General features: G+C 40.0%; 1 protein-coding gene across 12 annotated transcripts in view; it reads left to right on the top strand.

Annotated features, from left to right (window-relative positions):
• The window catches only part of KMT2C (lysine methyltransferase 2C), a 145,659-nt gene that overhangs the window by 99,203 nt on the left and 24,077 nt on the right, over positions 1 to 22,379 (top strand). For 10 of the 12 annotated variants that reach the window (XM_080973918.1, XM_080973916.1, XM_080973915.1 and 7 more), the window contains 18 exons: positions 1,323 to 1,453; positions 2,354 to 2,540; positions 4,207 to 4,305; positions 4,664 to 4,711; positions 7,419 to 7,556; positions 7,699 to 7,731; positions 7,817 to 7,942; positions 8,958 to 9,096; positions 9,332 to 9,546; positions 9,811 to 9,884; positions 10,731 to 10,913; positions 12,173 to 14,248; positions 14,928 to 15,232; positions 16,002 to 17,788; positions 19,311 to 19,422; positions 19,812 to 19,890; positions 20,351 to 20,414; positions 21,078 to 21,310. In XM_080973918.1, coding sequence (XP_080830044.1) covers positions 1,323 to 1,453; positions 2,354 to 2,540; positions 4,207 to 4,305; positions 4,664 to 4,711; positions 7,419 to 7,556; positions 7,699 to 7,731; positions 7,817 to 7,942; positions 8,958 to 9,096; positions 9,332 to 9,546; positions 9,811 to 9,884; positions 10,731 to 10,913; positions 12,173 to 14,248; positions 14,928 to 15,232; positions 16,002 to 17,788; positions 19,311 to 19,422; positions 19,812 to 19,890; positions 20,351 to 20,414; positions 21,078 to 21,310 — 6,029 coding nt within the window. The remainder of the gene's footprint in view (positions 1 to 1,322; positions 1,454 to 2,353; positions 2,541 to 4,206; positions 4,306 to 4,663; positions 4,712 to 7,418; positions 7,557 to 7,698; positions 7,732 to 7,816; positions 7,943 to 8,957; positions 9,097 to 9,331; positions 9,547 to 9,810; positions 9,885 to 10,730; positions 10,914 to 12,172; positions 14,249 to 14,927; positions 15,233 to 16,001; positions 17,789 to 19,310; positions 19,423 to 19,811; positions 19,891 to 20,350; positions 20,415 to 21,077; positions 21,311 to 22,379) is intronic. The other 2 variants (XM_080973924.1, XM_080973923.1) reach the window with 2 other exon arrangements.

Raw genomic sequence — 22,379 nt, 5'->3', positions numbered from 1 at the left:
CACACTGTCTCATGCTGCCCATTTATACTCAGAATTGCCTGTCAGGAGGTGGCTACAGGTAATGTAGTAGTGTTGAGGGAAAACCGACAAATGGGTTTCTTGCAGTGCAACCTTTTAAAAAATTGTAGTGATAGCATCTGCTCTTGATAAATGAGTTTAACCTGGTTAAATGCCTCCTTACATAACATGAACACAAACTCCAATACTTTTTATGCTCTGTTTAGAACCAGGGATTTTACCTTAATCAATAATTTGGGGTTTGGGTCTTGTTGTCTCAATAGGTTGTATCATTATGAAGGCAATGTTAATGAAATGCTATGTTACCATAGCTTTGTTTTAGGAATGGACAGTAACTGCAGAGTGGATGATACTGCAGTTGGATTGATTATATTGATTTACCCATAACTGACTTGTTCAGTTACCTAATAATGCTCATCAAAAGTAGGAATTCCCCTCAATCTTTTAGAAATCTCTCCTGATGCTTTTCATAACGTAGGTGGTAATGTGTAGGTTCCATATCTTGACACACTGCAGACATTTCCTTAACACTTGAAAAGGTGCTAAATGTATTTAAGTGTCGCTTCAGTAGCTGAATAACTCTGCACAGTATCATTTGGTTGACAAGAGAAAAATAACAACCCTGCTAATATAAAATGATAATATAATGAGAACTAATGAAAACACCTAAATGAAACATCCTTTTAAGAGGTTTAATTCAGTAACAATTTTTATTTGTTTAAAAATAGCATTTGTCACTTATGAGACTTTTTTTACTAAAATGTATACAAATACAGATATGCAATCTACAGTATATAGCAGGGATATCCAATAGGTTGATTGGGATCAACTGGTCGATACCTGGGAGGTTCGGGCCAATCGCGGGATGTTCCCCTCTAAATAAAGCTGAACCCTCCACCCCCAAAAGGGGTAGATTACTGCCAGTTTTTTATTCTGTGAGTAGATCAAAGTCTCTTGGGAGTTGGACCTCCCTGGTATACAGTATTCAACATTTATTTTCTGTTGAAGAAAAACCATTCCCTATCTTCCTCGAATGCAATTATTTCACAGTTATCTCAATTCAGCCCAGAAATAATTTTGTAGATTTTGTTTCATTTCACTTAGCATCTCTGAATACCTTAAGAAAACATTATGCATCATTTGCTAAATTGGTCCATCTCTGCAGTTCTGCATTATTGTATTTTTTATAATATTGCTGTTTTAAACTAAGGAGATGTACAGATGCTAAACAGAGTGGGGCAGTACCTCAAGAGTGGGCAAGAGTTATAAGTAAATTTGTTATTATGCATGATTGTCATTGTTAGGTTGGAGTGAACAACTGCTAGATACACCCGTTGATGAAACTACTCCTGTTTCAGAGAATACAGAAAAAATTAAAAAGCGTTACAGGAAGAAGAAAAACAAGCTTGAAGAAATCTTCCCAGCGTACTTGCAGGTATAGTCATTGCTATGCGTAGTGTGCTGCTTAAGATTAGCATTTGCATATATTGAATAAACTGTTAATCGGTGTAAAACACAAACATTTGCTTTCCAGTTGTGTAATTCATTATCACTCTAAGTTAATTTTGCATAAAGAGCGATCGTTTCAACAGCCTCCTTTTGCTATTAAGCATTAAAACATAAATTACACCTTTCCTTCTAATTTTCCTGTTTCGTTTGTTTTCCAACAAAAACAATAGAATGTTATTCAGACATAACCCAAATGTCTGTATTAATGTTGATATAGATGCTTCAGTTGAAAATAGTTTGCCCTTGCTAGGAGGATTTAATTTTGTATACTGATTCTTATAAACAGAGGCTATTTTTTCAGCAGCATGGAGCAATATGGAGAACTTAATTCTTTTCACCATATATTACCTAATATGTATGCTAAGATAGCTGAATTGAACCAAGTTTGCAGAAGAAAAGTTCCCCATCTACTCTTCACTCTAGCAGCTGTCTGTGTGCTCCAAAAAGCTTATCCAAGGGGTCAGGAGGCTTCCTGAACAACCTTGGATGGGCATGGGGAGCTGTTGAGTAATGGGGAAATTGCCCCAAATTGGAAATGTTTCTTCTTTTTTCATAGGATACAAGTATTTGAATAGGAAGTAAAGGGTGATGAATTAACTTCAAGAACTTTACATAAAAAAAATAGTCATTTGTGTTGAGTTTAATTTTACTATGTTCTGGTCACAAAGTTAACATTAAAGGTAAAGGTAAAGGGACCCCTGAAGTCCTAGGCTCTGTGGTTTAGAATGAAAATTGGGTGAACAATAGTTTTGTATGTAAAGAAATCAGTTTTTGGTTTTGTGTTCCAATGCTCAAATGTGGGGAATGTGTTTGTTTTTAATTGTAGGAAGCCTTCTTTGGAAAAGACCTCCTAGATACCAGTAGACAAAGAAAACCAAGTTTAGATAATTTATGTGAAGAGAGCCTTAACATTTCTTGCAAAGCAAATTTGAACACAAATTTCCTAGATCCATCTTCAGATCCACTTCTTAGCTCAACTTCCACTCCAGCTCCATCAAAATCTGGAATACAAGGTACACTGGTTTGTATGTTTTTCTTTCTTTTGGTAAGGGCTACTTGAAGAGCAGAGTTCTTAAAAGCAGGAATTTTGGGTGGATTGGTAGAAGGACAATGGTTAGGGAAAGTATTTTGAATAATTTCCTTAGCTATCTTATTAATAAGTATTCTCAGTGTGTTCTCTACTGCTGAGCTATGGTCCTTCTGGCAGTTTACAGTTCCTATAGGTTTCCAACACTGGTGGAAGGGGTGGAATTGTACTCAAGTCTGATAGCTACATTGTCTTGTCAACAGATGGCAGCAATTGGACAGTGGCTCTTGAGTATACTCTCTCATTATAGTGACAAGAATCCCCCTGATTTACCAAAGAGCTCATGTTTCTGAAGCAGTTCAGAAAATTGCTGGAGTGCAGATGGTATAAAACCAAAGATTATGAGGCCTGGGCCAGGACAGCAGTGGCTGACATTACAGTCTATGTTTATTATATGGGGAAGGTGTTATATGGATCCAAGCTGTTTCAACACAGGGGTGAGGAACATTTTTCAGCCATAGGCCACTTTCTGGCACCTACATGCCAGTGGTGAGCAAGGCCCAAACAAAAGGGCATGGGCCTAAAGTACTGCAGGAGCTGGTGTGCCCACATAAATGGTGTGCACACACCGCATAATTATGCTGCACACACATACATATATGCAGGATCTTGCTCTTTTTCACACATACACACAAATAGGCCTTATCAGTCTTAATTGCCAAAGAGGGTGATCCTCACAGAGATTGCATGGTTAACCCTTCCCTTCCTAGCTGCCCCCTTTGTGAAATCCATCCCCGCACCCATAGCAATTAGGCTTGAGTAAAGCCTTCCACTGGTACGGCTGTTTTCAAGCCTAATTACAGTGAAGGTTGTTTCCAGAAGAGGATCACAGCTGTGATTCCCTCCCCCCATGGCCCCCTGCACTGCAATTAAGCTTGGAGAAAGGATTCTATGGGCTCCAAATAGGAGGCTTTTTTTCAAGCCTAAAATCTGTAGGGATAGCTGGGGAGGAGGTGGGGGGGGTGCTGTGGGTGGGCTGTATCCTACCCATGGACTGCCAGTTTCTTGCTCTGATTTAAGTCATTGTAGGCCAATTCCCAAAGTGTAAAATGGTGTTTCAACTGATTACTTAAATTTGAGCTTTCTGTTTACAAAGAAATATTCAAGCCTCCTTTTCGTAAACAGAAAATAAAAGAAAGGTATCTGATTGGAGAAACACATACTCAAAATAATACTTGTTAAAAACCCTTGAGCTCAGAGCAAATGGATAAATAACATGGGGGAATCACAGTTGTTATGATTAAGGGCTTTTCCACACTGACCTTGCTTCCACTCTTTCTAGGCAAGGACTGTGATATAAAGTGCTGTGTCCAAGTGCCCTCCATTTTTTATTGCTCCAGAGCTTTCCCCTGGGGTCAAAAACCCACTCTTTAAATTCCAATCAAAACAAATGCCAGTCCACTGAAAACCCAAATTGACACTTGCTCCAATTTGGCTTTAAAGAAGGGTCATTGCGGGGAAAGCTCAGGGCAAAAAGACCAACCAAAACACACTCATATATGGAGCTTTAAAGCACAGACCTCTGCCTTGAGAGAGCAGAGTAAAAGGTAAATGTGGATAAGCTCATTGTGTAAAGCACCTGTTTTCTGTAGGTACCTCGGATGACCCATTAGCTGCCCTTGTGCTGAGCACTGATGATGACATACTTGGAATTCTTTCTGATGATTTAGTGAAATCTGGGGATCATTCAGGTACATGTATAAGTTCTTGTTGGTTTTGTGAAATTTGTCTTGAATTACAAAATTATCCTGTTCATGGTATTATGCAACTCTTTATATATGTATTTGTTATACCATAAGTATGCTTCAGCAAGCAAAGGACTCTTTCTTATTTCTTGCTTTGATCAATAAACCTGCACTTTATTTTACTTTGCACTTTATTGATGTGGGGATAACTTTTAAAAATCTTGTTGGTGTCTGGCATTCCCATGTACTATTTTAGCATGCAGCTGTATATACTTTTGGTTTATATTCTTTCTTGCTTTTTCAGCCTCTCCTTTTCTTTCTTTCTTGTTATAATCATCCATTTTATCTGGTTTGGATCTTGTAGGTCTTGATTTATGCACTTTCCAGGTTGAGAGCTCATCCTCCCCTTTTGGTAAGGAAATAAACAGTGGGTGATTCATGGTTAGAAGTAGTCATCTTTCCTAGTGGTTTCGGCTGATTTTTTTTATTTTTGCATGTGTAAATATATTCCATGTCACTAAAAATGCTTTCATGTTTCACTATCTCTGTGTGCAGAGTCTTGTGCAATGTTAAATACCTGCCTGTGCGGTGCACCTAGTAGTGTTTCAGAATTTTGTTTTAAAATGTTGTGAATAACTGGATTTGTGTGTGTGCCTTTCACAGTACAAAGTAACACGTTTCCTTCCTCCTGCACTATTTAAGTATGCTTTATAGAGCATCACAGCGATAGACTTGTTTTTAATTTAGTTTGTTGTATTATGAAAAGCATGAATAAAAAGTTTATATCAGTTTTTAATTTGGCCCTGGATGAACACAGCAACTTTGTCAAGCATAAAACACAAGGTTGGAGTCATTATTTTTAAAGATTATATAAGCTATTATCTCTTTAAGTATTATTTTTTGTAATGGCTTCAACATTGTATTTCCTAGTACTTAAATTCATATACTGCTAAATATTGTAGTTACTAAGTGGTGAGTAAGTGCTATAAGTGTGTTTATGATACTAACCCATATTAAGTAACATTTGTATGTAGAATTCCAAGAATTCTATCATTCTTAGACTGGAAATTCTCAGCCACCTCATTCTAATCTCCTACACAACCACCACTCCCAGTGCCTATATCACCCATCAGGAGTAACCCACAAGAAGACAGAGAGGTCATAAATAATCTAGATAGCCTGGGCTTCAGATCCCCTTGAGACAAGTTGACTAAAACTCACTCAGTTGAGCTTCAGCAACCATGACCATGTGCTGCTTAGCAAAATACTGTTCTCTGGTGTTCACTAGCCAATTCAACATGAGGAAATACTTAGTTCCACCTCTCATTGGTGTGATGTGATAACAGGAACAAGTCTAGTATAATTATTAATCATTCAACAGAACTTTTCCAAGTGGTTTAGGCCTTCTGCAGTTTGGCACAGTAGGACATGTGAACAAATCCTCAAAGCATGCCATGACACGTTTGCAAGGTTCTTCAAAGATAAGAGCCACTCACAACTGCCATGATTTGGATGCCACAGTTAATGCAGATCAGCCATGGGAAGTGTCCAGGACACCCATTTGGTCCAGAGATAGCCTTGCTTTTTTCAGTGGGGAGGAAGGAGGTCCTGTGCAGGGGCAAATCATGTGGAAGGAGAAGAAGGTGGGAAACCCACCCTGGATCCTTCTGTCCCACTCTAATCTATCTCCTCTCTCTCACAACTTTGGGAGGCTTCAGTGGTCAGGGGTGTGTGGACTCTCTGGAACTCTTTGGGGTGTACTGAATAATATAAGCTGATCTCACAGTGCTTCATCCTGTTCACTGGCTCTTAGTTCTTTCCAGGCTCAATTCAAGATGACAATTTTGAACTTTAAGACCCTTCATAACTTAAAACCAGGGCTCCTGAATCTTTCTCCATCTAGACCTTACTCAAGTGCCCCTTGCAAGTGAGATTGGCAAGTGGCTAAGGGAGAGAGAGGCCTTTACAGTAGGAGCACCCCAGCTATGGATTGACCTCCCTAGGGATGCTCACCTACACTTGCCTTGGTGTCATTTTGGTGCCAGGCAAATATCTTTTTCCTATACTTTTTAATCTCTTTCAGCTTTCAGCTGTTTCTATTCTCAGCAACTGTTTTTATGCTGTATTTGTACTTTCATAGTATCATTGTTACTGAATGTTAAATTGTTTTATTTCCTGTTGTGAGCTACCCTGAGAATATTATTACAAGGTGACCTATATAAATACTGTGAATAAATAATGTAAATTAAAAAAAAAGCCAGAATCCAGATTTAGATTAGTTATGGAATAGATGAAGTACTACAGGTTCTAATATAGAGAAAGCAGTTCAGAGAGGAGATGGAGATGTACTTGGAAGAAGAGCCTGGAGGGAGGTCTCACTTTTACTGTAATTGATGACAGACGCCATTCCAGGAAGTACAGAACCAGGAAGTGACTTGTAACAAAAAACTACTACTGTATAATGTATAGGAGAAAAGGCTAAATAGAATGTTGCTTTTTGCTGAGCATCCCCAGAGCCAAAGGTGGAAAGAGACACAATAATGTTTCTGGCAAACCACACCTAACATCTAAGGATAGTGCCTTGGGCAGAAGCCCCCAGTGTATTCTTGGCTCTCTTTGGCAAATGTTCTTCTTCACTAGAAAAGGTAGTAAATTGCAGAATCTTACAAAGAGGGTAGAGTCATCCATTTCTGCAGGCTATTTTTGTTTCACCAGATTTAGACACCATATTAAGTTCTGCGTAAATGTATCTATAGCAGTTCTAAAGAAAATATATCCTTTAACTATTCCGGAGACGGTTTTGTAGTGTCCATAGGTTAACTCTTACCTGCTGATGAATATTTGCAAAGAAGCCTCTAATGTTAAAATAATCCAATCACTTGTTGGAATTGTTAAATTCTTAATACCAGGAATTGTTAAATTCTTAATACCAGGAAAGGCTTATGATTCACGATAATATTCAGTCAGGTTTGCAAAACCTTCGTTTCTTAGACCAAACGAGTTTTTTAGTTGGGTGTGTTATAGAAAAATATGCTTCAAATATATTTTCCAAGCAGTTGTTAAGGCGCCTCAGCTTATTGCTGGTCTTTTAGTTAAAACCATACTTTTCCTTCCGTCAGCTGGACTAGATATTGGACCCATATCTGATGATCCAACCTCTATACCTCCACAAAGCGTCAGTCAGAGTTCACGGCCACTGAGTGAAGAACAGTTAGATAGAATCCTGAGCCCTGAACTGGACAAGATGGTCACAGATGGTAAATGTTTCTTTTATATCATTGCCTCATGAAGGAACTTCTTTTTAGATTTACTTCGTGCTTGGTTTTAATTAGTTGCAATTGCCACAATTCACTGTTCGTATATGTTTGCTAATGTTTCTGTTGATTTTACTTTGTTCAGGTGCAATTCTTGGCAAACTGTACAAGATTCCAGGTATGTTCTCTTGCTTTTTAGTATCATTTTATGAAGCTTACTAAATGCAACCGTACCTTATATACTCACATGCAGTGTTTTGCAGAGCTGGGAGGAAAGGATGTTGAAGACCTATTTACTGCTGTACTGAGCCCTTCAGCTACTCAGTCAACTCCTTTGCCACAACCCCCACCACCGCCACCTCCTCAACTCATGCATTTGCATAATCAAGGTTTGTTTACTATCTTTTTTTGAAAAATAAAAATGCAACTGCTAGCAATTCACGCACAATTCAGTCATTGTCACCCAGTCTTGTGAAAACTGGAAGCTAGAGTATTGTTTTTGTAATTTTTTTTATCAATAAAATTATCCTATAAGGGTGGATATGTTTCTTTTGATACAGCCTGTCTCCTATCTACCTAGGACAGTAGTGAGCAACCTGTGGCCTTGTGGCTGCATCCAGCCCTTTGGTTAGTGCAGGCCCACTCTTTCTTTCTCTTCCAAGTTGTATGTGTATGTGAGAGAGAGAGGTAGAAAGAGGAAGAAAAGGTGGCAGAGAACATTCTTCAGTGCTGCAAATTCCATCCACTTTTGTCTCTTCTCTTCCCTGCCCCACGGTTGCTCAGCTCCTGGCAAATTCTCCCTGAAGAAAGGTATCCCTTGACAGATTCCCTGCCCCCACTACTTCATTGGTTCCCACCCCTGTACCCAAGGATGCTTGGCCAACATCTTTTCAGCTCCTCCTGTCTCCAGCCAAGGAATAAGGATCATTATATGTTCCTGAAACCAAACCTTGTCTTCTTTACAGCATCCCAGAACCCAGAAAACAATGCCAAAACAAGGCTTCAGTCTGCAAAATAGCATGATGTGAGAGGCAGAGTTATTTGAGCTTAGTCCCTAGGTGTTATCTTCTTTCAAAGTCTTCAAAACAGAGTAAAATTTTTGAATGTTTAATATTTGGTGTATGCAGAAAATGTCCCTTCAAATGGTTTAGTTTAGTACTGTGAAATAGTGAAGCAGAGTTTTAGTTTGCTTTTCACATGCAAAGTACTACTGTTACATTTTATTTTCCCTGAGTATTGGCTTTCAGATAGTAATCAGTTTTTTAATTATGATATTTTAGATTGTTCAAGTTATTGTGTTTTATGGTATTGTGAGCCACCTTGGGTGGGCTATGCTCTAAAAGCCTATATGTAAATAAATTACTATAAATAAATATTATTTGTGTTTTCAACTTTTCTTTAAAGGAGAGAATGCATTTTCAAGAGTTCCACTTATAAATGGCCTAATTGGACCAAGCCCCCATCTCCCTCATACAACTTTGGTTCCGGGAGGAGGTATAGGCTCATTTTCTACAATAGCACAGCCACCATACACAGACACAAGGTGAGTAAAATTGAATAATTTGATATATCCTCTACTTCAGCATCGCTATAATGATATTCATTGAACCTATAATGATGCTAACGAGTTGGGCTCTCTGATTTCTCTTCTTCCCGGGTTTTAGAGTAACCAAAATTATTAATAATTTTGAGGTGTTGCTAATTTGTGTGTGTTTGTTGGAATAATGTATTTCCGTATACTGAAATGAACAAATCCCTATTTTGCTTTGCTTTGCCAGGGATAAGAATACAGCATTTAATGCGGTGATGAATGATCCCACCAGTTCTTGGGTTCCTTCTGCTACACCACTGGATGGTGAAGGTGATACCATGTCTAACGCGCAGAGAAGCACTCTTAAGTGGGAAAAGGAAGAAGCGCTTGGTGAAATGGCAACTGTAGCCCCTGTTTTGTACACAAATATCAATTTTCCAAATCTAAAGGAGGAGTTCCCAGGTTTGTTATAAATTGTAAAACTATAAAATTGGAAGGAACCTTAAAAGTAATCTTATCTAATCCAACCTCTTGCCAGTACAGGAAGTCCACTGAGTTAAACCTTGCATTACAAATCTGTTAGGAACCAATCTTATTTCATAAAGTTCAGCTTTTCTGAATTCTGAAAAAGGCAACAGTTTCATGTTTACTGTTTACTGATGCATTGATGATATTCCTAATACAAAATAACAAAATCTTACTCCTTTTTCTCCTCTGCATTCTCAGATTGGACTACAAGAGTGAAGCAAATTGCTAAATTGTGGAGGAAAGCAAGCTCACAAGAAAGAGCTCCATATGTGGTAATGAGTATTTGCCATTTTTGTTGAAACAGAAAAAAATGTTATGCTTCTGATTTCCTTTAATTAGTCTAAAAGTATTTTAAGTTTTAAAACTGCTAGAAAGCACACTGCTTCTGCAAAGTGCATTTTACATACATGAATTTCAGTTAGTTTCCTTAATTTACTTTTTATGGATTTGGGGCCATACTTACTTTCTTCTGACTGCTGTTTTGCATCTCTAAAAACCTAGTGTTGAATTGCATACTAAACTTTAAAAAAACTGACAGGATGATTTGATCCTCTGGAAAAGTAAAGATCATGAACATCACCCGGAAATTAATTCCTATAGCTGTTTTTAAATGGCTAAACTGATTATATTATTAACTGAAATGATGTTTGTTGTTGTTTTTTAATTTCCCATTTGCTCTGTTTAGTGCTTACAGTGGTTAGCTTGATTTCAGATAGTGTCCCAATTCTCTTCATATGTTTCATGAAATAGTGAAGCTGCTGTTGGTGTAAAACACATGGATAGGACTCTTTTTCTTGTACTGTTTTCAATGTGTGTGTGTGTATTTGTTTTGCTAACTGCACCTTTGATATGACATAGGTGCATTAACCTTACTTTGTGTGTCTAGGAAGATTAGTAGTTCACAGGTACCATAAGACTCTTTGTTTTTGCTACAACAAACAAACATGGCTACCTTTCTGGAAATGTAACCAAGGGTGTCCTAGTTTCTTATTTCCTATGTGAAATTTATTCAAACCCTGTAAACCGTTTGTGGGTTTTGTGTTGGTAATAAAGAATGGCATTACTTCCAATATCAGTCTAAACAAGTCTAAAAAATTACATGTGTGCTTGTTTTGCAGCAAAAAGCCCGAGATAATAGAGCTGCCTTACGGATCAACAAAGTGCAGATGTCTAATGATTCCATGAAAAGGCAGCAGCAGCAGGATAGCATTGATCCAAGCTCTCGTATCGACACTGAACTCTTTAAGGACCCATTAAAGCAGAGGGAATCAGAGCATGAGCAAGAGTGGAAATTTAGACAGGTGTGTTGCATTTGGTCTTTGATTCCCCTTTCGTCTAGTACAGCTGTAGAAAAAACTGCCCTTAATTAACATCAGATGCTAGAAAAGGAAATAGTAGTTTATCATATACTTTGTATATGGGCTGTGTACAGCAAGTATAGGTAGCCTCGGAAGTGACGTCTACATAATCCTAGCACCTTAACTGAGAATTCTCAATTTAAAGTAACAAAAAGTGGGGCTTAAATTAAACTTCCTCCATTTGCTACCGTTTTTTGACTGGCTCCATCCCCGTACCTCCTCTATATAGACTGGTAGGCCTCAGTAAGTTTTAGGCCCCTCAAACTGGCCCTGTGGTTAGAGAGTTTAAGAAGCCCCGCCATACTGCAGATGCCTGAAGAACTCAAAGCCATTTCATAGTTCAGCTTCTCGGTGAGGCACCACATGTGTAGAAGGTACCGTATTTTTTGCTCTATAAGACTCACTTTTCCCCTCCTAAAAAGTAAGGGGAAATGTGTGTGCGTCTTATGGAGCGAATGCAGGCTGCGCAGCTATCACAGAAGCCAGAACAGCAAGAGGGATTGCTGCTTTCACTGCACAGCGATCCCTCTTGCTGTTCTGGCTTCTGAGATTCAGAATATTTTTTTTCTTATTTTCCTCCTCCAAAAACTAGGTGCGTCTTGTGATCTGGTGCATCTTATAGAGCGAAAAATACAGTAATTCTCAGGTCATGAGCATTTGTAGAGGCTACTCGTAACTATTACAAATGAATTATTATTTCCACATGGTGTTTCACAAGAAAGTTAGCAGGTTTTTCCGCACTAGTGAAATAAAATGTCATTTTGATAGTCAGTGCATTTAGCATATGTAGACCAATGTATTGTGAGCTGCATACTATGTTAGCTCATGTGACAAACCACCATAGGGATAATTTTGTGTGACATAAGAAACTCAGAATAGGACCTTTAAAAATAAAGTTCAGAAGCCTCTGGTACTTTCACCTTGGATGGAATGTCCAAGGAAGTTATACAGTGTCCCTGTATCTTTTAACAGAGGTTGTCTTTCTTCTTCAAATTTAAGTATATATTCTCAGAGATCTGCACGTTTGATATTAGTCATTTGGAAGCCTGCATAAATAATATACATATTAGAAATAATTGGCCCCATATCCTTAATTTGTTGGAACTTTTCAAATGACCTTAAAATGTGCTTATGAATTCTTCACTATTGTTTGATTTCCTGATAGTTATAATGCAACCTGGTTTTTTCCTTTCCTAAAACAGCAAATGCGTCAGAAAAGTAAACAGCAAGCTAAAATTGAAGCAACACAGAAACTTGAGCAAGTGAAAAATGAGCAGCAGCAACAGCAGCAACTGCAACAACAACTTGGGTCACAGCAGCTTTTGAACCAGTCAGGTTCAGACACACCTAGTAGTGGGATTCAAAGTCCTTTAACCCCTCAGACTGGCAATGGAAGTATGTCTCCTGCACAACAGACATTATATACAAAACAGGTTCCTGGTACCCCTACTTCTACACCTTCTGATGTTTTCTTAAAGCCACAGGCCCCACCTCCACCTGCAGCACCAAATAGAATGCCTGTTCAAGATGCACATTGCCAGGCACCATCACAACAGATGTTTCCCCCTTGCTCCTCTACCAGACCACCTTCTCCTGTTGACCCTTATGCAAAAATGGTGGGAACTCCTAGGCCACCACCTGTTAACCAAAATCAAAACTTTGTCAGAATAAATTCTGTTACATCAGTAGATATCTGTCCACCCCCTTCACCCCTATCCAGGCCAGCTCCGGCATCTGAATCAACAGGGAGCAGGCCATCACCTGTCAGAGATTCATGTTCTTTGTCTCCAGTCAACATTGACCCTTATGCAAAAGCTCCAGATACACCCAGGCCTACAATGGGAACGGAACCTTTCTCCAAACCTTTGGGAATATCAAGATCACCTTTAATTTCCGAACAACCAGGGAAAGCATCTTTATCAGTGGGAAACAGCGACCCCTTTGCTAAACCACCTCCAAGAACAGATACGTTTCAAAGGCCCCGGATGTCTCCTGCTGACTCATATGCACGCCCACCATTGACTCCCATTCCTGCTGTTGAGGGAAGTCCTGGCCCATTTAAAACTCCAATGCGCCCAACTCAGTCCCCACAAGATCCGTATGTTTCATTGCCACCAACCCCACGGCGCATGTCTGTGGAACCCTATGAACGGCCTGTTTTGACACCAAGGCCAGTAGATAGCTTTTCACACAATCCATCTAATGACCCATATAGTCAGCCTCCTCTGACTCCACATCCAGCAATAAAAGAGACTTTTGCCCACCCACAAAGAGTAGTGCGAAACCAGGGTGATTCTTTTTCTCAGTCTGGAACTATTTCAAGGGCAGTTGCTCAGGACCCTTATGCCCAGCCTCCGGGTACTCCTCGGCCTGTTGCAGACCCCTACGCCCAGCCTCCGGGTACCCCTCGGCCTGTCTCAGATCCCTACGCCCAGCCTCCGGGTACCCCTCGGCCTGTTGCAGACCCCTACGCCCAGCCTCCGGGTACTCCTCGGCCTGTCGCAGACCCCTATGCCCAGCCTCCGGGTACTCCTCGGCCTGTCTCAGACCCCTATGCCCAGCCTCCGGGTACTCCTCGGCCTGTCTCAGACCCCTACGCCCAGCCTCCGGGTACTCCTCGGCCAGTCACAGACCCCTATGCCCAGCCTCCGGGTACTCCTCGCCCCACTGCTGTTGACCCATACATGCATCAGCCACTCACACCAAGACCTGCACAGACTGGAGACTTATTTGCTCAGGTTTCAGCTAATCAAAGGCATTCTGATCCATATGCCCAACCTCCAGGTACACCAAGGCCGGTTAGTAGTGATCCATATTCTCAACCACCAGCAACACCAAGGCCTGGAATTCCAGAACCTTACGGTAGACCAGCCCTAATGTCAAATCGTGATCCTTATCTGCAGGCATCACAGAACAGGACCTTACCTGGGACATTTGTAAGGCCATCAGATCCGTGTTCTCAGCCTCCAAAGCTATTGGGACCTGCTGTGACAGATTCTTTTAGCCATGCTTCAACAGCACCACCTTGTGATCCTTATGATCAACCTCCAATGACTCCAAGACCTCAGCCAGAAACTTTTGGAACCGCTCAGCTTCCCCACGATGTTGCAGATCAGCCAAGATCTGGATCAGAGGGGAATTTGGGCTCATCTGCAAACTCTTCCATGAGCTTGCAGGGAAAACAGTTCCCCCAAGCTTCTCCTGGCCCAGTACCAACAGCTGGAGCAACAAATACACAGACCACAATGTCTCAGGCAGATGCAGAAAAAATAAGACAAGTGAGTTTACTGTTGAATAACGTGCTTGTGAAAACCATGAGATGCCAGAGTTGATAGAACTTATCAATTGTGGCTGTGTTGTATCAGTAAATCATTTCTTTTATACTATAAGATGCAGGTATTTTGTATTCTGTGGCAGTAGTCTTATCATCAGTATCAGGCCTTTAACACTGTCTGTATCCTAGTGAAACCACTTCAGGGTTTACTGGTGACTACAAAGCCCTGAACAACATAGAACCGAGATACCTGAAGGAACACGTATTCCTTTATTTTCCTTCCTCTGCTTTATTTTCCTTCCTCTGCTTGTCCCATCTCTTGAGGGGTACTCAGTTACACAAAATAGGATCTTCTCAGTGGTGACACCCCAATTGTAGAATAATCTCCCCCTCGAGATAATGGCTGGTGCGGACATTGTTTAGTGTTTTTAGCACCAGCTAAAAGCTCATCTCTTCCTTCAGGCTTCTGATGCAGAGAGGGGAACTGATTTTGTGATATTAATACTGGAAGGAGATATGTGTTACTTATGTGCTTTCTCTATGTTCTTCTAATGTTTTATTTACTGTTTGTTCTGTTTTGATGTTTCATTATGTATATAACCTGTCCTGGGATTGCTTGCTGATAAAGGGTGGGATAAGAATGAAATAAATAAATGAGCTGAATTGTTTTTGTTCCCTGTCAGCGCCAGAAATTACGTGAGATTATTCTGCAGCAGCAGCAACAAAAGAAGAATGCAATCCGTCAAGAGAAAATGCCACAAGAGCCTACCACAGCACCTCATGCAGGATCTACTCAACCATGGCAGCAGCAAGAAAATCTGAACCAGATTTTTAACAGGCCTCCTCCTCCGTATCCTGGGAGTATTAGGTCAGCCATTGTCCCTCCCAGCGGACCGAGGTTCACAGGTTTCCCCATTGATGGGCAGTTTAATAGACCCCAATTTCCAGGAGATATGGGTGGAATGGCAATGAGACCTCATGGAATTAGGTATACTTCTTGATTACTTCATCATAAAATATGTCATTGTTTAATAAATTTGTGGGTTCTTTATCTATATGTTTTAAGTGTTGGTTATATTAAGTGACCCTTTAAAAATGTTCCGGTTTAAAATTATATCTTAATGTAATGCTGCAAACACATTAAAGGCTACACTCAATCACTTTATCAAACCTGCTGAACGTTTGCTTTTCTGTGAAAAACAACGAAGCAGGGGCAAAAATATGTGACCTCTTCAAGTATCTTTAATTTCAAAATTGTTCTACAAGTAGGTTTAAATTCTTTAGTGCAAAATATATGACAGAACAAAGGTATGTTCCGGGCAGTAATGAGGCTCTATTGAGACTGTAGGTTTAAGGACAGACTATAAATAATATATTGCAAACTTGTATTTCCTTATCGCAGTAAATGCTTGTTTAGCCCAGATAATACATGGATTAGCCTGAAACTTGATTTTTTTCACTTGTTTTTCTTGATTATTTCAGTAGTTATGTAAATTGCCTTAATTTAAACCGGTCCACTCTGTTTTGAAACCTACTCTGGATTTCATCAAAATATGAAGATAAGCATGTATTGCTGCTTTAGATGTAATGCACATCTAGTCCAATAATTTGTTTCATAAACAGCTAGTCAGAATGTAAATTGGATGGCAAAGGTGTCACTTCAATTTATTCAAAAGATATAATATCCCACAAAATTGATTTGTTGTGTAAACTTTCTACAATGTGCAATCCAAGTCAACCAAATATTTTCCCCCCAGATTTGGTTTTTCTGGAGGTGGTCATGGTCCTCCACCATGTCAAGAACGTTTCCTTGGGCCTCCCCAGCAAATGCAACGTGCTGGAGTTCCACCACAACTCAGAAGATCAATTGACATGCCTAGACTCCCTAACAAGCCACAAATGGGCAACCCTATTGGACTCTCACAGCATTTCCCACCACAAGGTATTCAGGTTCAACAGCACAACATCATGGGGCAGGCATTTATTGAGCTCTGTCACAGAGCACCCGAAGGCAGGCCAAGACTTCCTTTTAATTCCTCATCAGCTGTTACGAACACAGTCCCCCAGCATCAACAACATACAGGATTTGTACCTAGACAGGACTGTCAAGGCCCAAGACACCTAGAGCCCACAAGACGTAATTCTCAAAGCCTAAACAATCCATTGCATGTGGCAACTGGTTTGGAGCATTTACCGCCAGGTCAGCAAGCTATAGTGAATCCCAACCACCCACCTGTATTAGTCATGTGTTCTTTAGGTCATCCACCAGTTAATGATGCTTTTTCAGGAGGTTCTTTGCCAACAGCAACACCTACTGAGGCAGCAAGTGACTTACAGATTCCCAACCAACCCACTGATGCATTAGAAGAAAAGCTTGATCCTGATGACTCCTCTGTAAAAGATTTAGATGTCAAGGACCTTGAGGGTGTTGAGGTTAAAGATTTAGTTGACGAGGACCTTGAAAATCTAAATCTAGACCCAGAAGATGGCAAAGGAGATGAACTGGACACATTAGATAATCTTGAAACAAATGATCGCCACCTTGATTACCTCCTAAGATCAGGCGAATTTGACATAATTGCCTACACTGATCCAGACCACGATTTGGGTGACAAAAAAGGTATGTTTAGTGAGGAGCTAGATCTTAATGTCCCCATAGATGAAATACAAGGCAAAGCAGAAGATACTCAGCAAAAGCATCAGGATGAAAAACCTGCCACTCCTACAGCACTGTCTCCTCAGAAAAAAACGGCTGAAATCAGTGAAATTAAAACAGAAGTTATGTCTCCAAACACATTAGAAGAAACTAAATCTGAAAGTGAAAAAAGAGATGTAAGTGTGGCATCCTCCGGCACTCAGTTTATGACTGAAACAGAGTTACATGATGGAGAGGCAACATCTGTGATGCCCCATAATGTGGAATTACCTGGCAAAACAAATATGAATGAGGAAATCACTGTTCCCAGCTCAGATACTGTTCCGGGCCCTGCTCCAACATCAGCTCAAGGTTCTTGCAATATCTCTGGATCCACTCCTGTTCTTACAAGTTTGTTAGCTCATGAGAATTCAGAAAACCCTGATGTCGGGCCTCTGGGCTCTCCGCCTAATCCACAGCCAGCAGCACAAATCAACCCTGTTTCAAGTATGCCGCAAACTTTAATGACATCTGCTGGTCAAACCATGGAAAATACTGTACCTAATGTGAACATGGTTCCACAAATAAGCCATAACTTCTCACAAGGGACGGCGGTAAATCCAGCCTTTATTCCTGGCCAGACAGCTAATAGCTTTGGGGCAGTGCAGCCTGGTAATCAAACTGTGCCTGCTGTAAATCGACCCGGCCCCAGTGGTATGCCTGGGCCACAGCCGATGATGATTCCACAAACATTAGCCCAGCAGCAAAATCGAGAGAGGCCTCTTCTGCTAGAAGAACAGCCTCTTCTGCTGCAAGATCTTTTGGATCAAGAAAGGCAAGAGCAGCAGCAGCAGCGACAGATGCAAGCCATGATTCGCCAGCGTTCAGAGCCATTTTTCCCCAACATTGGTATGTTTTTGTTTTTTCTTTGATAATGCTAAGTGCGATAGAAACCAACAACCATAGACCGTATTTTTCCATGTATAACAACAATTTTGGGTGACTCAAAATTAAGAAAATACACTCGGCACTATCCGTGTATAAGACGACCCCAATTTTAAACATTATTTTAACATAAAAAAGCCTAGTCTTACACATGGTAAAGTACGGTATTAATACTTGGAATGTCCACCATTTGATAAAATTTATTGTCTCTATTGTGTTTTCTAATTTGTTCAATCTGTATGTAGAAAAAAAGAAAATAGAAATTGCAATAGGTCTGAGAGGTTTTCTGTTCCTACAGGGAAAGTGTGTATTCGGAATCCAATAGACATAGCTTGCTGAGCAGCTGAAAGCGTGGATTATAGAAGCCGAAATATTCATCTGGTGCCTAGCCTGAAACAATGCTGTCAACTTCAATTGAATTTTGGGGGTGGGGGGCTGCCAGTCCATTTTTACTGGCCCTCCTAGTATAGGAAGGAGGAATATGAGTGGGAATTTGAGTGAGAAGTAAAGGTGAAGGGAATAATTTGGGACAAGGTGCAGCATATTAGGTGTCTTCCACAAGGGGAAGAGCAAATATGCTTCTTCATTCTGCCAAACTCTGTTCATGTTCTCTATTTGCATATGCATTCAAGAGTGTGTGTGTTTCTGTTCAATTGGATTGGGCAAGCAGGTGCAGATCAGTTACACTGCCACTCCTTATAACCACATTCCCCACTGGTATATTCTGTTTCCAAACTCCAGTTAATATGTTAGTATTCTTATTGTCATTGTATATTCTTTCTTTTGGATTCAGAGCATGGTATAACATGCTCTGCAGGTGTGAGAATGGCAAAAACTTACTTTTGCTATTCTCATAAGGCCAAGAATGTCATGTTAGCAAGTCAGTTAGGGAGAGATCACTGCTCCAGCTCTCACTTCAATTTATTGAAATTTGTATACTCAGTTGAAGCAAGCCAGTAAGAGGAAATCCTTGAGGAAAGACTCTGTCATGAAGGCGACAGGTAGAGTAAAAACCTCAAAGCAAATACATGGGTGGGTGAAAGCAATCTACATAGTCCATTACCAGGCATCCTTCCCTCTCTCCCTCCAGCACTATGGTTACTTCTCTTGCAAACAAGGTATTATGCTGCTGGCACCAGCTCAGGGCTGGTATAAAGAGGGAAAATGGCACCTAAGAGAACTACTTCTGTCTAAAACATTCCCTATGATGCCTATCAGCATTCTAGCATCAATCTATTAGAGTCACCCTGTCTTAATGTAGTTTGAACCAATTATTAAGTGTGAATTTCTAAAAGACCTATAGTAACCACATTAAATTGTCTTTAAAAATAATTGAAACGTCAGTGGGCCAAGTTTTTCTGTCATAATTATGAAACTTTTAAAAATGGGCTTCAACAGGTTAGCAGTGGTGAACAAATGATATGCTTCTCCACACTGGCTATTTTATATAATGAATACTTATTCTTCTTAAATTTTGGTTTCATAGATTTTGATGCAATCACTGATCCTATAATGAAAGCGAAAATGGTGGCTCTGAAAGGGATCAATAAAGTAATGGCACAGAACAATATGGGCATGCCACAAATGGTCATGAACAGGTAGGCAAAGATTGTGACTATTTTAGCTTCTCTTAGATATCAGCATGAGTTTCCGCTCACTGAAATTTCAGGTTATTCTGATAGCTGTTACCTTCCTTGGGAGATTAGCAAAGTAAATTTTAGCATTAATTTTACCATTAATCATTAATTTCCTATTTTGTGATTCATGTCATACACACAAACAGCTGTATTCCTCTGCACATAGCAATAACTCTGTGGTATGCAGAAAAGGGCAGGGGCTGGGAAGGTGAAGCAACAGACTGTGCATGCCCAGGAGCACACTGTTTCCCTTCTGAGATTAGTTTATATCAAAATCTCATATTATTAACACTTCATTAATTTTAGCTGTAAAACAAATCCAAAATGTGATTTTATTTACCCATTACTAGATTTGCCTTTATGGGTCAAGCAGTGCCAGGAGTACCAAGTGGTGAAAGCCAGAATCTTGTCCAGCAAGCAATCACACAGGTAACGTGTCCTGAAATTTGAAGTAAAGCAGATTTTCGTAAGTGGAATTGTGGTCTAAAAGCTGCTGTGCTATAATGGATAGAGCATTCAGACAAACCTGCATCCATATCCACAGCCACTAATGTTTTCATGAGTTGAGTAAGTCTCTGGCCTGAAACCCTAGACATTTGAATTGTTGTCCTTACCTGATATGAGCAGGTGAGTTGCACTGTTACACCTTATTGCAATGATCATCTCTTTGTCAGAGGAGCTCATCATCCCACAAGGGAAGCAGGATGTTTTCTGGACTGGGTCCATAACTATGCCACAACCTAGTAGCAGCAGCCTCTTGACCACGTGTTGAATGTAGCCTGAGTGCAGAAATATGTTTCTTGTGCACAGATTCCCATTCCTCACAGCTTCAGAGCAACTGTAAAACAGAATTTTGTTTAACGCACTCTGTTTCTCCCCCACTTTCAAGGATGGAAACCTAACACCGCAGATGTCTAGGCCCAACCCTCCAAATTTTGGTCCTGGTTTTGTAAGTAAGTATATAACTCTCATAAACTGATATTAGACTTTGAAGCCAACTCCATGGGCACATATTATATTTCAGAATACACACAGCTTATTTGCAAGCCTATTCAAAGACAATAATTGAATTATGACACAATTAACTGAAATATTCTGCGCCAGTGCATAATAAGCTTTTGAAATGTGACAACCTACCGAACTTATAAAATGTGGAAAAACCAGTTGCAGAAACATCTCAGAATAATTAGCCTTGCTTAGATGATAATAATATTTGGGTAATAATAACCAACCTGACATTCATTTTCATATATATTTTATATAAACCTATTTTTAAAAGGGGGAGAGAGATTTTGTAGCCCCATTGTCAGTTTCAAAGGAGTAGCACTTGATTCCTTGGTTAGGGTAAGAAAAGATTGGCCTTAAATTCTGCCTTGAAAGATGTTAATGCATACTTGCATGCTCCAGATTTTGTTGATGCTTTACATCCTCTTTTCTTATTTTATTCAAAATAATTTATTTTTTCTCTATTACAAAAAGAGAAAGGTGTTAATACTTGGTGTGGGGGGCTGATACGAAAGAAAATCCCTTCTTTTTGAAATCAGTTTGAAAATGAGATTTGTGAAAGTTTGCAAAACCCATGGTAAGAAAATTGATTTGTTGTGTTTTATCCTTAGATGATTCACACAGAAAGCAATATGAAGAATGGCTACAAGAAACACAGCAGCTTCTTCAGATGCAACAGAAATTCCTTGAAGAGCAAATTGGAGCACACAGAAAATCAAAAAAGGCACTATCTGCAAAACAGCGCACTGCAAAGAAAGCTGGTCGAGAATTCCCAGAGGAAGATGCAGAGCAGCTCAAGCATGTTACTGAACAGCAGAGTATGGTTCAAAAACAACTTGAACAGGTGAGAGTTTATCAATAACTAAATTGCAAGTGTTGCAACAGCAACAATTTTAAAACTGGCAAAAGAGGTGGTAGCAATTTTTTATAAAGAAACAAAAGTATAAGATTCAGAGCCACATAAGTATTTTTATATTTTCACAAACTCCTGAATTATTGTCCCCTGTCAAAGCTATCATTTTTGAACAGGTTAGAGCAGGTTGCGGTATTCCCAAAATTTAAACCTGGTCTAGTCTAACCTTTGACTTGATTTTGGGACAAAATTGGTCTTTGCTGCCCACGTGCCTGGCCTGTGCCACAGAGCAGACAGAACAAATGCAACCATGTTGTTTCTCCTGGACCTCTCAGCAACATTTGATACCATCATCTATAGTACTCTTCTGGATAGCCTCTCTGGAATGAACTTGAAGATATCATGGACTGGGCCTTTTCTGGAGAGGCGGATCCAGCAGGTGCTGCTGAAAGACTTCTGTTTCCCTGTGCTTTTAACATTCACATGGAGTCAGTGAGAGAGATTATCCAGAGGTTTGGGATGAGTGTAAATAGGTAAATATGAATACATGGTTATAGAGAAAAGCATAGCACACAGCTTTACCTTGCATTCCCATTTACTACCTGGGAGGTGGTAGAAATCCTGAACAGGTGTCTGCAGGCAGTTCTGGAATGGCAAACAAGCTGAAACATAATCCAGCTAAGATGGTACATTGATCCGGATGGTGGTTTTTAACTGGCTATGAATGGAGTTGCACTCTTTCTGAAGAGTCAGGTCTGCAGTTCAGGGGTTTTCTTGAACCCATTTTAGGTGTTCATAATGGGGCTTAAATAACCACACACAGTAGGGAGAGCATGAATAAGCACAATAACTCTGTCCCCCATCTCCATTGCCCTCCACATGTTCAAGGGTAACTATCTTTAGCAGTGAAGCCTCCTTTACTTGTGGAGACTCCTACTCATTTTGGGACCCTGATTTTTTAGTTGCCCATGAGCTGGGGGCAGGGGGAGTGGAGCTACATTAATGTAATATAGTATAATACATATCAAATTAACAGATTTAAAGTCAATCAAATTTATTG

Source organism: Podarcis pityusensis (genome assembly GCF_964106645.2).
Source record: "Podarcis pityusensis genome assembly, chromosome: 12".
NCBI lineage: Eukaryota > Metazoa > Chordata > Lepidosauria > Squamata > Lacertidae > Podarcis > Podarcis pityusensis.
The sequence above is the reverse complement of the archived record's forward strand: the minus strand, read 5'-3'. Positions and strand labels throughout refer to the sequence as shown.